General features: G+C 35.5%; 1 protein-coding gene across 1 annotated transcript in view; it reads left to right on the forward strand.

The window, feature by feature from the left end:
• The window catches only part of QKI (QKI, KH domain containing RNA binding), a 162949-nt gene that overhangs the window by 105950 nt on the left and 41589 nt on the right, over nt 1–15410 (forward strand). The window contains 1 exon segment of the mRNA XM_003898381.4: nt 11911–12054. Within this exon segment, the coding sequence (XP_003898430.2) occupies nt 11911–12054 (144 nt within the window).

Consider the following 15410-nt stretch of genomic DNA (forward strand, 5'->3'; position numbering starts at 1 on the left):
CGGGGAAATTATAAATGTCAGTTGCTTAATTGTAACTCATGAAGGAAGACATTCATACAGCTATTTTTTTACCTGTTTTCAAAACTATAGAATAAAAAAAGGTGGTACGATAGGATAATTTTTAGGACAGTCTCGTTTTAGCTTGACTGCCACCTATTAACTACAAGGCTTTGCAGTGGTGCTGTTAGCTAGGTTCATATGACCTATGTCCAAATCATGCTGGCAACATCATTGAAGAATGTTTTTTTTTAATGCTTTCAAGGTATTAACATATTTGAATGTACATATCAGTCTTACCCAAAGGAAGTGAAGATATCAGTATCTTCAAGAAAATAGAAAAACTACATTATTTAATATACTCTGCTACATTAACTATCACTTTTTGTAGTTTTGCTAATCAAATTATGATGAAGGGTTATAAGAAATATATCAGTTTTTATAGTTATCTTGTTAGTCAAACTTTAATAAAAGATTGGAAGAAAAGTCTAGGATTATTATGGGTTTTGGATGACAGAGGTGGTGTAAGTGTAGGAGAAATGTATGCCTAGAGGACCTAAAGTCACTTAGTTTTTCTAATGATGTAAAATTACCCTTGCTTTTTTTCTGCTGAGAAGAATGGGTGTGTGAGATACATGTTAACACTTTGGAATTTAAGTGAAGAAAGAACTCCATTTAATACACTAAGCATTTGCACCATCTAGTATTAGATTATTAATCTGCATCAGACATTATGTCATCCAGATATCAGCCCATGAGTATAGAGGCATGCTCTTCTTAGTAGCTATACCTGCTGTCACCTGACTGGGCACGAGGAATGCCATGCTTTGGATCCATCCCTATGAGAATCATGGGATGTGTTGTAGGTACCTGTCTATATATTTTTCAATTGAAATTAGAAGGATAATCTTTCAGATATTTAAATGTGTTAAACCTTAAATGTAACAAATATTTTAGATAAACATATGTAGACTATTAACATTGTGTTTGATTCGCTCTTACTACTCTAATCTTAATTCTAGAACTTTCAAAGGTTGAAAGTCATTACCAAGAAAAAAATTATGACATCCCAAATAATTTGGGGCAGGCACTTACATATCTATTTTTTGAGACAGAGTCTCACTCTTTCACCCAGGCTGGGGTGCAGTGGCACGATCTCGGCTCACTGCAACCTCTGCCTCCTGGATTCAAGGGATTCTCCTGCCTCAGCCTCCCGGGTAGCTGGGATTACAGGTGCACACTACAATGCCCAGCTAATTTTTGTACTTTTAGTGGAGACAGGATTTTACCATGTTGGCCAGGCTGGTCTTGAACTCCTGACCTCAAGTGATCTGCCCACGTCAGCCTCCCAAAGTGCTGGGATTACAGGTGTGAGCCACCGTGTCAGGCCTGTATATTTTTTAACCCAAAGGGATCATTGATTAATTGCTAATTTCTTTTTTACTGTGGCTTTGATTTTGAGGCTTCTTAATTGAGGAAGCAGGATGTGCTTATGCTTGATTATGTTAATATAATGACAGAAAGGACATCCTGCAGTGGAATTAAGGGGAATCCCTGTTAGCTAAAAAGCCATCTTTTAAGGAAGATACTGGAAAGAACAGGGATGGGAGTTACATAGTAAAAGTGTTAAGTATTATGAACTAGTCACTGTCTTCAACATACTTTCTTTAATCCCTGCAACCTTGTAACCTTTACAAATGAGAAAATAAGATTTCAAAAAATAGTTAACATTTTGTCATATAACCTTGATCAGTCAGCTCTCATATGTGCTTTTATATAACAGTGAACTTTGGTGTCACTCCCTCAATTGCAAATAAATAGTTACTAGTCTGTAGGCTCCTTGAGAGCTTGCATGTCTGTTCACTTGCCTGTCATAAACCTTGTTCACTCACAGGATGTAGTAGAAACTCAATTATTATTTATATATTTATTAAATAATGAGTACATGAGTGAGTTGCTCAAGATTACAGGGGCACTGAAATAAGACTGGCATTTGAGTCCGTGTTCTTTCCCCCACTCTATTTTCTACTCGTCTGATTTTTGGGGAGTATGGAGTGTGGGGAGAGACCTTTTTGTGTGTGTGTTTGTGAGTAACCAATTCTTTTCATTTTGTCTCTGTTCTCCAGTGAGCAAATGAAAATTCAGGGTTTGGAGCAAACGTTTGACATTCCGCTTAGTCAGCAAATATGAGTACTGGATAAGTGTTTAGCACTGTGGGAAGCCCCGTGGAATTATAAATTATGTGCCTGTTTCCTTGCCGAGGATCTCCAAGTTCATTTATGCCAACATAGCTCTTCCATACACACATACATATTCCTGGACATTGTCATAAGCTAGAGTCATTATTCTACACGGTTGTGTTTCTGTCACTGCTTTTCACTGATGTGTGCACGATTACATGAAGACAGCTGTGAATTAATATTTGGGCAGTACGAACACTACAGATATCCACAGTGCCGCTAGGTTGAATAGGACATTGCAACCTACCAACTACAAATAATGGAAAGAACTCCTGTTAGTCTTCTATCTTAACATTCCAAGGATGAAACACCTTTTGTAACGTAATGAGCTGTGCGCTGTTGCTCTCTTACATTTTGGAAATCCTGATATATAACGTTAGGCTGTGATCTTTTGCTTGAGGAGGAAGTAGGGCAGACGGTATGTGGATCCTTCAGCATAATTCTTACTTTGCTTGTGGTAGTAGATCATGGGACTCTGGTTCAGTTCTTTAGTTGTGTGTTTTTCATTTTAATTTCACAGAAGGCAGGTAAAATACTCTCTTTCAGTATTGCCTGAGTTTTTAAAGTAAATCTTGAATTTTTCTGGTATTTATTTTCCCTAACTAATGTAGAAAAATACATATGTAGAATGCACGAGAAAGCATCATATGGCTTAGGAGCATAGTAATCATGTAATCAGTATATTTTATGTTACTTGCTATTTTCAGTTTATGTTCTAGAAATGTAATAACAAATAATAAATTAAATAGAAATTTAATAACAAATGGTGGATATTTTAGGGAAATGGTTCCTAATATAGAAGGACAGTTTAGCATTTGTTGAATAAATGCATAATTACAGAAACCATGGATTCTATAGTTCTTTTTAAATGAGTTTGTAGTATGTTAATTATGGTAGTATGCATATATGTTGAGAAACTAGTGTATTTGTATTTGACATGATTTCATTTGTAGAATTCAGAGCTACTTTGTTTATACAAAAATGAGACAAATACAGAAATTAATATTTTAAAAACTGATGAAAATATAAAAAGTGCAGGTTCAGATCTGTGCAGGACAGAAGAGAAATAGCTACTGGTTATGTACCAAACTTTTCTTTTTTAATGCCTTGTGAATAATACAAAAAATTAAAAGGAGCAGTATTTGCTTTCTAGAGCTTACTGTTATGTACACTGGAATATTAAAGTATGATCATAAGTATCATTTTAGAGCCATAAGATTCAATGGAAGCAAAGCGGGGCTTAGGGAGAATGAATTTGGATAGAGTAGGGTAGTGGAAAACAGTTAAGGAATAGGTAGTATTTGAACTCATCCTTCAATTTCATTAAGTTTTTATGAATTCCCTTTACTATTCGTTGTGTACTGCTTGTGACATAATAAAAGTCACGGTTTATCCCACTTTCCAGGAAACTGTAGCGGTCCTCCTTTATGTGTCATTTTTGATCCAAACCCTTCATGGAGGGCAGTTTAGTGCTTTGATCAACCGAGCTCTCTTCCAGTCTACAACCCCAAAGATTACAGTTGTGTCCTTATTAAGCTTTTTTTATATTTAAAAATAATTTTATTTTCATGTAATGGTTAATATAGTTTTATTAACTAAGTTGGTTAAAAAATAAATTAAGCTAGCACTTTTTATTCTGAAAGTGCATCTCCAATTTTCTTTTTCTAAATTATAACTGCTAGTCATGTCATGTCATTTGTTGTTCAGTCATCCCTTCCCAGTGTTTCTGTTTAATTTTCTACAATCATCTATTCTAGATTCCAGCCTGTCCATACCATAGTTACATTATGGTAATATTAATTTCAGAGCTCTTATATGATGGGTACTACTCTATGTGCTATCCGAACACTTAAAACTCATCATAGCTCTGAGATGTTAGTACTATATTTGTCTCTCTTTTGTAGATGAGGAAAGTGAGGCATAGATGAGTTCAAGCATTTTGCTTAACACTAAACAGCTATTAAGTGGTTAGTAAGTGGTTATTAAGTGGTATCATAAATTCCTTAGAGTATCAGTTTCTCAATGAACATTTCTTCAACTAATCTAAGATTATATGTACAACTGGACATGGTAATATGTCTAAGCTTTAATATTTGTCTTAAAATGTATATATTCACAACAAGCATGTTATTGGAACCTTGGTTTGTGTCAGTATGTAACACTTTTGAATTCTGTTTGGAGAAGTTTTGGCGTGTGAACTTTCACAAGAGCACAGTAGGAGCAGCAGTCTTATGCTCATTTGCTTGACTACAAATGCATAACTAAAAGAGTCTGTCAGCAGGGGTGGGACAGTCAGTATGCTCTAATTCTTCATGTTATAGAATCCCGTTGTTCAAACAGATACTGTAATTAGAGCATACTTTTAAACTTCATAGAGCAGTGACTCATAAAGTTTTTCAAAAATCCAAAACAAAAGTGGTTTCTCAAATATTGAGATTATTTTTTTACTTCGTAGTTTTACATCACTGTATACAGTGGCTTCAAAAATGAAATGGAAGCTATTTTATTGAAAAGTAGTAAAATTTAGTTATAAACAATGGGGTTAATTAGTCCTAACTTAGTAATAATGTTGGAAATATGCATTGTATATTAAGATCTAATTTTAATTTTAACAACCTCACCTATTCAAAACTTTAAAGACTAGAGGAATTTTATGTAAGTGAAATAGCTACAGATTTATCCTTTTTGTATGTATGTATCATTGTAATTTGACAGGTGAATCTCTCATTTAGGGAGAAAACATTTTTGTAGGTGCAAAGAGATCTGTTATAGCAGATGTTTCTCCCAGTTCTTGACATTATTCTGGATGTGACTTACTCAGAAATTCATTTATGAAGAATACTTGGCATGAAGTTAGGAGATAGGACGAATACAGAAAGACAAAACCAAATCTAGTAAATAATCTCATCTACCCCTTTATCTGCCTTCAAAGTCCCCACCAGCTCTAGAATTCTGTGAGGACAAGATGTGCTTAGAATTCTACACAAAAATATTTAAAGGTAAAAAGGTAAAGTAAAAAATTCTAGAGATTCCACTATTCTGTGTTCTGTTTCTGATTTTTCACTATTTTATGATGCTGTTTTAGGACAATTTCTCATGTAGGTGATATGTTGTGCTAGGAATTAGTTGTTGAGGGTGCATGCTCTAAAGTTACTCTGGCTAGGTATGGTAGCTTGGTGGTACAACACTTACTGCCTGACTTGACTAAATCACGTGAAATGTTGGTAAGACCGATAGTCCCATGTTCATGTAACTTACGAGGATTGAATGAGGTGATGTATTTATATTGCTTAGCATTGTCCTTGGCAAGCAGTAAGTGTTTGATAAAAGCTTAATTGCCATCATCATTTTCATTTTTAAGTTTGTTTATCATCACCTTAGGCTAATTTATCTCACCATAGTATACTTGTCAAGAATATAGACCATAATAAAGAATCATTAATAATTGTGACTATCTGCCGTCAAGTGTGAATGAATTATAAAGTTGCTTAATATGCTACTAAATTTTAATTTGCTGTATAAATAAAGCTATTTTCCATTTCCTTGGAACCTCTCTTGTTATTGCACCCTACCTTAAAAGATGGAAGATTAGTGGTTTTGAGCTCTGAACATATTTATACATATAGTATTTGTATGTAGTTTGACTTTGCTGTCACTTTGCTGTTATATTGAGATAGAACTTGAGTCTTGCAGTTTTAAAAATACTTTTGACCCATCTGGTTTCCTATTCTTCTGATACGTCAAAACAAGGTAGCACTGAGGTTTTAGAGTAAAAGAAAAGCAGTCTTTGATGGGGTGTGAAAACCGGACCTCGTAAGCGTTATTGTAGAAAATCTGGGAGAATTGACTAGAAGTAAGAGAACAAGAAATGGAGTAAAAATTGTCATGTACAACTGGTCACCAAGGAGAAAGAAAGAAGCAGTCCCAGAAACCAAGATACATGAGCAAGGGCGAATATATGAAGGATTATCTAAACAGACACAATAATCATGAGTACAGCAGAGCACTATGGGAAAGCTGCAGCATATTCATGCACAGTTTGATATTTGATTTTAATGATGCTCTTCAATCATAAAAGTTCAGTTATTCAATTCGGTAAATACTTGTTTAGAGCCAGATATGTGTAAAATGAATGTGTACCTACTGTCAAGAGTATGAAAATCAATGAGACGATTCTGATATTCAACTTGGAGCAGACTTTCTAATAGCTAGAAAAAGACAATGCACAGATAACTAAGTTACTATATGATACAGAAAAAAAAAAAAAGTATTAAAGAAGGGGAAAGGAGGCATTGTAGATGTAGGTGATAGCTTCCATAAACTTATGGGTATCAAAATCCATGTTTGGGGAATGGCCAATATACAGCATGGAGCAAATCTGAGCCTGTCATGGGAAGTGAATGAACACAGCACTTCAAGTTAGTGTGGATAGACATGAATGGGTGCATGTGCAGCAGCCAGTCTCTGTCAAAGCACAAGTAAGCCATGACTATGTTTCAGAGATTTCCTATAAAGCCGCAAGTTCTAAAAATCCACGCTGATTCAGAAAATTCATTCAGGATGAGTAATAGCTAAGACATAATTGTGGACAGATCTGAAGCAGGGAGGTATGAACCCCAGTTTGGACATGTGGAGTTCAGGCTGCTTTAGAGATTGAAGTACACATTTCTAGTTGGCAGTTGAATTTGGAGGTACAGAAATCAGGGGACAGTACTGTGCTGGAAAATGTAAATTTGGGATTATATTGATGCAAAACTGTGTTCTTCTATATTGCTGAAGATTTAGTGTCACATATATTATGAAATGATACTGCTTTTTAGTAACTGTAAAACAGACATTATGGTAGTCATGAGCTATTTTTTTGCACATCAATATCTCAGCTGTTAACTCCTGAAAGATGATTTGAAACATAATTGTAAAAAGAAACGAATGCCTCATAGAACACAGTTACTGATAAATACAGCATTTTTGGTGTGTGTCCATATTGTCATCCCTCCTGTCTGCTTATTTCAACCTTTTCTGTGTCCTGATTTATTTATTAAAGTGAGAAAATGGGTTTTGCGAGTGGATTGTTACTATGGATATTTTGAGTTCAGAAGTAACCATCCTATAATTGTATCTATACTTACTTTATGACTAAAAGAGGACATTTTGGGATGTGTTTTATTGATTTCTCTATAAAATTTGCCAATCCCAGATTGCCTTTATAATCTTCTTAAGAAACAGAATGAAATCACAGGGAGAAATAGTGTTTGTATTAAGTAATTACTAAGCTCCAAATTCACTGAAGGAATTTACTTTAACTCTTCTTGAGCTGGAATGGACTACAGTAGAATAAATGTGGCTTCTGGGTAGCATGACCTCAAAGCCTTTTTTTGTGTGACACTTGCATGGATGAAAGATTTTCTGAGGCCTGATTTGGAAAACAGGGGTTGGTCAGTCTCTCTCTTCACACCTCACACCCTCCAAAACACTAAAAGAGGTGCTTTTAGTGTTTACTTTCAGTTGCTACATTGTTTGATTTTGAAGTGTCCACTTCATTTATTCCTTGTGGTGAAAACTCGGGGTCCTTTTCGTCTGGAAGCTCAGATCCCTCAGTTTTGCGTAAAATGTGTAACATTGATGATTTTTCTCCCTCTGCTTTCTTTTTCTTTATATTGGTAGTTGGACATCTGTCATTTCAGTTTCTGAACCTCTTGGACTAGTCCTCTACTATTACACAGTTCTGCACCATTTTTTTTTCTCTCTGTCTTTTGCTACTTAGAGGGAGAGTTCCTCAGTTTGTCTTCCAACTTTCTATCAAGTGTTTCATCTTTTCTCTCGTATTTTTAGTTACAGGAGTTTCTATTTGTATTCAGAATTTTTAAATAGAGCATTCTTTACTTGTTTCAGCATTGTAGTGTTTTTTCTTAACTCTCTGAAGCCAGGATCAGTTGTTCAAGTCTCCTGTCCCCAAGATGTGGGCCTGGGTTCCCTTGCTCTGCATGTGGAGCAGGGGAGTTGGCCGGCCAGCCCAGCCGTCAGTGTGGAAGTTACCCTGTCAACTGTTCCTCTAAGGCGGTTTCAGCAAGTGTTTTACTTCCTTTTGGAATGAGTTTCTGGTCTGTTGCTGGGAATTAGGGGGTGCTTGATAGCTAGCCATTTGTGGATAGGGGATATGGGGATTGAGCTGCTGTTTCAATGAGAGTTCATCTAGTCCTGCAATCTCAGCCCCACCCTCACCCCGATTTTCACTGCTGCCCATTTCCTCCATATTTTTGGGGGGGATTGGGGGATTGCAAGGAAATAAGTTTCTTAACTAAAGTCTGCTAAATTTTAAGTTGACCATCTGCTTTCTAGATTCTTAATTTTTAAATGGTTTCCTTTCCCATTTTCTTATTTCTTATGAATTTGGACATCTTATTTATTTATAATAGACACAGGGTCTCACTGTGTTTCCCAGGCTGGCCTTGAACTCCTGGGCTCAAGCAGTCCTCCTGCCTCGGCCCCGCAAAGTGCTGGGATTACAGGCATGAGCCACCATGCCTGGCCGAGTTTTTACATATTAAACTCTACAGTGTTGTAGAAAAATTTTTGGTGGGAGTGGAAGTACACAATTCCCATTAATTTCTCCATCTTTGAAAGTTTTTGCTCTTTCAATTGTTTTTAAAAGTGTAAGCAAAAATGTTTAGTTTGAAGCCAACATGGTAGATGTAGCTTTCTCCTGTTTTTATATTTTTAATTATCATTTAAGTTGTTGAGTTAATAAGAGTATGCATTGGCCAAGGTGTTTTACACCTTAAAAATGTATTCCTGCAATAAAGCAAAATGGCAAATACTGCAACTTTGTTTCTATCATGAAAATAATTATTCCTTTTAAATTCTCTGGCTTTTCTCCATGTATAAAGGTTTCTGTGGCAAGTCACAATTTTAGTTTTTATTCTTAAGTTTTTCTCAAATATATTTTATTATAAATGTTCCTCCATTTTCATTGTATTAGTGTTTATATGCATCAGTGTTTGACACACACATAGAGCTTTTAATGTCTTTGTAATAACATCTGTATCACTTCTAGATTGGTTTGAGTGGCTTGATTGGTGGGGGGGACGGTCTCATTATGTATTGCATTTTTCTTGCTGCTTTGCATGCCTGTTAATTTCTAATTGTATGCCAGACTTTTACGTTCTTGGATGGATATTTTTATATTCGTATAAATATCTTTGAGCTTTGTCCTGGGACACATTTAAGTTAGTTGAAAATAATTTGAGGCATTTGGTCTTACTTTTAAAATGTATTTAGTTGTACTGGAACAATGCTCAGATTAGGTTTAGTTATTTCCTACCACTGAGGCAAGACCTTTCTGTGTACCTTACCCATGGGGAATCATTCAAGTCTTTCAGTCTTGTTCTTTTCTAGAGCCAGGCACTTTGACCTGGAATCCTTTTGGGTGGTTCCTTCCCTGGCCTCTGGAATTTCCTCTTGAGTATGCAATGATCAGTGTTCAGCTGAATATTTGAGTGGCAGCTCTTCCAGGACCCTGTGAGCTCTGGCTGCCTCGGTTTCCCCCTCTTGTTTAGTCTCCTCATGGAGTTGTCTGGAGACTCTCAAGCCAGTGAGTGGGGGCAGTCGTAGACTTACCTCAGTTTTTCCCAACTCTTTGCATCATTTGTCCTTAGTTGTCTGATGTCCAGTGGCTTGAAATTTGTTTATGTGTTTTGCCAGTTTTTTGGTTGTTTCAGCAGGAAGGTGAATCTGGTTCCTGTTACTGTATCTTGCCTGGAAGCAGAAGTCCCTCATACATATGCATTTAGGCAGATAGGTGCACTTCTAGGCCCACCAAATAATGCCAGACTGGTAGCTTTTGTAGGTCTCTCTCCAAAAATAATAATAATAATAAAATAAATAAATAAATAAATAGAAATACGAATTTTGGTGAGAAAGTACTGTTAGCATTCTTGAACATAACAATTGAAATCTGGATAACAAAACTAATTTTTCTTGCCACAGTAGAGATATTAATACACATTTTATTTCTTGCCATACAGATAACCCCAAGGTTTCCAATTTCTTGATTCATTGACTCCTTGGTTTCCCCGTTAGTTTGCATGGTGTACCCTAGTCAAAAATAAATATTTCAGAATTATGTTTATTAAATATTTACTCTACAAACAATTAGTATTTATATTAAAAATAGTGAGTTGAAACACACTATACATTTTATTTGTAAATAACCACATTTTTACTAATAGCATTTGTATTTTCTTGAGTGCTGTTTAAATTCTCAAACTTTGGAATCAGATTTTTATACTGCCACCCTCTTTTCTTATTCCACATGGATTTTTGTATGGACTTGATTTTTATTACAGCAACCGCTAAAACCTAGCTTTGTAAAGATATGACATCATCAAAAAGAATGTAATGTGACCTTATGTTGAAACAGTCAGATATTCTGAGCTGGTAGTTCACATAGTGTTGGACAGATGGTACCCCCATAAAATACTGTGCTGACTCAGAGTTCACTCTTTGGAAATACATAGACAGCCCAGCATAGGATTGTGTCTGATTTTTTTTTTTTCCTGTATTCCCTTAAAATATGTGGATACATTTTCATCCTAAAGATGTATTAATTAAAAATAAAGCAGAAGCATTTACTGTTAAAATCTATGTGAATTGTTGCAGAAAGCAGTTTTATTATGCCTGCTTTATTTTCTTTTATTGGAATCTAGCAATTAGGTAAATGGTAACTTCTAAAATAAAGGTCCAACAACAGCAGATATTTATTGTTTGTCTGGTACCTTGCTCTGTGCCAGGTGCATTTATATATGCCATTTATATGCTACTTATATTCTTATTTTATTTAAAAACACTTTCTCTTAAAACAGCGATTCTGAAATTATGACCAACTCTATTTAACCTCCCTGTAGCTTGACCAGGTTTTCAACATGGGGATATTTCTTACTAGAAGACATTAAGGAAATGAAATACAGATATTCTCTATGAAACTAGTGTTTATGACTTGATATAATTAAAGAGTAGCCTTACAGTTAATTTTAAAGTATGGTCTGATGGGAATGTAGATAAAACTATTTTCATAATTACCATATGAAGTACTTAAAACAAGTGGCAGTCATCTTACACAATAACATCTATACGCAAAATACCTTTTCTAATGCTGAAGACGACCAATATCATTAAAAACAGTTGTAATGAAGTGGAAAGATCACTGAATTGGAGAATGAAAACTTTGATTCAGCTCCTAAATTGACAGCCTGTTAGCTGTGTGACATTGAGAAGTAACCCCCCAACCTTGATGACCTTCTGTTTACTCATAAGTAAAATGCAGAAATAATGATATGTTTCTCAAAGTGTTTTTCATGGTAATGTAAGGACAGTATCAGATCTATGTTTCTTAGTGCATAGGAGCATGCTAGGGGCTGATCTTGTAGCATTTGGTTCTGTGCCTGGTAGAAAGTACGTGCTCAGCAAATACTTGTTGAATTAATTATCATTTGACCCAGTAGTATCACATTCACCCAAGCTTTGAGGACCCAGGAAAATAATTCCAAGACTTGTAATGCCGTCATAGCAAAATAATGCAAACACAGCTTAAATAATCGACAACAGGTTAGTATTATGAAAGATGTACTCTCTTTAAAGAGAAAAATTTTAATTGTGTACTCTGTAAATTTTTTAGGAGGAGCAAAATAGAGGCAAGCCCAATTGGGAGCATCTAAATGAAGATTTACATGTACTAATCACTGTGGAAGATGCTCAGAACAGAGCAGAAATCAAATTGAAGAGAGCAGTTGAAGAAGTGAAGAAATTATTGGTACCTGCAGTAAGTAATTTCCAGACCTTAGATTTGGGCCTTGTCCTTTTTTGTCAGTTTATTTTAAGTTATTGTGATGTTTATGAGGAATAGGTTATTGGTTGTTAGAAATTTTATTTAAGCATAAAATTAAAAACACCTAACTGATATTTCTAAGATAATAAAAACGTAAAGTTCATATTTAGGGGTCCTTAGATAGACATTAAAAGGGATTTTGGAGGGTGACATCTCATAAGAAATTATCCAGACGCTTTTGTGTTCTCAGTTCTCCTTCCCTCCCGGTTTCCCTTTCCCCATCTCTTCCCTCTGCCCCCCTTCCTTGGGTTGGCTCCTTATTGTTACTTAACCCTTTAATATTTTTAGCAATAATAATTGCACTACTCCTAGAGTTTTTTTTTTTTTTTTTTAAACGGGAAATGAAAAATAAATTACTGGTTTTCTGGGCCATTAATTTTTTTTTTCTTGTATTAGTAAAACTATATGGAAATGTGGACCCTAATTTGCTATTGAAAAAGCTAGGGCTGGGCGCGGTGACTCATGCCTGTAATCCCAACACTTTGGGAGGCTGAGGTGGGTGAATCACCTGAGGTCAGGAGTTTAAGACCAGCCTGGCCAACATGGTGAAACCGCATCTCTACTAAAAATACAAAAAATTAGTTGGGAATGTGCAGTCGCCTGTAATCCCAGCTACTTGGGAGGCTGAGGCACGAGAATCGAGCCTGGGAGGCAGAAGTTGCAGTGAGCTGAGATCGCGCCACTGCACTCCAGCCTGGGTGACAGAGTGAGACCGTGTCTCAAAAACGAAAAGAAAAAACTAGAAATACTGTTAGTATTGTGTCCAACAAAAAGTATTGGCATTTTGTTAAGGTACCTGCTGCTTTTTCCCAGATAGCCTATTCTTTATTACCCTAGTCGTTTATTCAACAAGTAAACTCACAGATCATAAACATTTCCCATTAACTTGATGAAATTAATTCCTTGGAATAAAAGTTTTGTGTAAATTCTGTTGATAGATTTTATTTTTAAAAAATGAGCAGGTTAAATATAAACTAAAATCTATATTTGTGTAATATTAAACCATGGAATCTTTCTCATTTTCCTTAATTGTGTGGTATTGAAAAACTGTACAGAAAAGGAGATTTTTGAAAGTATACTGGGCTATTAGTGTCATGATCAGGAAAAGTTAACATTGACTTTTATTGCTAAGTGTATCCAATAATATTCAGCTCATTTTATACTAAGCAAATGAGTTCACCTAATATAGCAAATAGATCAGTGTGTAGTATTGAAACTTTTACTGACCTATTAGATTTATTCTGATCATTCTGTAAGCCACTTTAGTTCTGAAAAGGTATTAAACTGGGAAAGAGCACTGAGTTAGAAGCTGTGTTTTTCAGAAAGTTAGTTCTGACCTCTCTGTATCTATTACCACACTTACAAAACCAGGGAGTTAGTGTAAATGACCTAAGGATCCTTTTGTTTTAAAAATTGTTTGTCTTTGAATACATATCTTGAGGTTGATTTGTTTTTGCTTTTTTTGCTAGAAATATTTATAGGATTAATCTTCATAGTTTGATGTGTGTATTCAGTAGTAGTATTCAGTATTCAGTAGTATCAGTGTATTCAGTAGTATTATCAAATTATCTTAATTTAAGTTCTTTTTATGAGAATACCATGGTAGGCTAGTTGACTGAAAAGACCAATCTTAACCACCCACAACATATGTTCTTCCAAAGTACACTTTTGCCCTGATCATAGCACATACTACACAGATTTGAACTCTGCAGGTCCACTTTTTGAAGTGGATTTTTTTCAAAAATAAATCTATTGGAAAATTTTTTGGAGATTTGCAACAATTTGAAAAAATGCACAGATGAACCATGTAGCCTGAAATGTTGAAAAAAATTGGAAAAATTAGATACAATGCAAAAAATGTATGTATATGCTAGCCTGTTTTCTCATTTACTACCATAAAATATAGCAAAAAAATTATAAGTTAAAATGTATCAAACATTATACTTGAAAACACTTAATGTACATGGTGCCATTCACAGTCAAGAGAAGTGTCAACAGATGTCAAGATTCAGTATATTAAACCTTAACTGTAATACATAGTGCACTACTGCAGTAATTTCATAGCTGCCTCCTGTTACTATTATGGTGAGCTCAAGTGTTGCGAGTATTCACTTTAAATGCATTGTGACTCTCATCTCAAATGAGCTTTTCGTGTCTTTGGTAAATTGCATTATTGCGGTAAAAAGTGATCTCTCACAGTTCTTAAGTATTTTTAATCGTGTTTAGTATGAACTGTAAACCTTGAGTAGTACCAGGGAACCCATGGGAATTCCACTAGTGATGATGGAAGTGCTTCCAAGAAACAGAGATAAGTCATGACATTATGAGAAAAAGTTGAATTGCTTCATATGTAGATTGAGGTTCTGCAGTTGTGGTTACCACCATTTCAAGATAAGTGAAATCATTGGGGGTCGGGTACAGGGAAAGGAAAGAAGTAAAGGAAATTGGTGAAGCCACCTCTGCAGCTATGCCACCAGTTACAAAAACCTTGCACCTTTTGCACATTATCTGTTTATCACCTGTTGAAGTTGCAGCTTTTATGTGGGTGCAGGATTACTATGAGAAAGGCATACCTATAAACTCTAATATGATTTGAGTAAAAGCAAAGTCAGTATATGACAACTTAAAGCAAGAGGAAAGTGAAAGATCTAAAGCTGGAGAATTTATTACCAGCAAAGGATGGTTTGATAGTTTAAGAAAAAGGTTTGGCTTTAAAAAGTGTCAAGATAACAGGAAAAACAGCTGCTAAGCAAGAGGCAACGGATGAGTTCCCAGATGCCATTAAGAAAATCATTGAGGAGAAAGTTCATCTGTGTGAACAGGTCTTTAATGCGGATGAAAGCACCCTATTCTGGGAGGGGAAAATGCCATAAAGGACATTTATTAGTAAGGAAAAGAAGTGAGCACCAGCATTTAAGGCATGGATAGGCTAACTCTACTGTTTTATGCAAATATAAATCAGGTTTATGATCAGGACTGCCCATATCTATAAACCTGCTAATCCCTGAGTCTTGAAAAGATAAACACCAGCTTCCAGTCTTTCAGTTGTACAGCAAGATGGCCTGGGCAATGAGAACCCTTTTTCTAGTTTGGTTTGATCGATGCTTTGTCCCTGAAGTCAGCGTACTATTGTCAGTAAGGGGCTACCTTTTAAAGTTCTTTTGAATTTTGGGCAATTCCCCTGGCCACCCAGAGCCTCATGAATTCAACAGTGAAGGCATCGAAGTGGTGTACTTGCCCCTAAACACATCTCTAATTCAGCTTCCAGGTCAGGGGGTCATAGGGACTTT

The sequence above is a fragment of the Papio anubis genome, chromosome 6 (genome assembly GCF_008728515.1).
Source record: "Papio anubis isolate 15944 chromosome 6, Panubis1.0, whole genome shotgun sequence".
Lineage (NCBI taxonomy): Eukaryota > Metazoa > Chordata > Mammalia > Primates > Cercopithecidae > Papio > Papio anubis.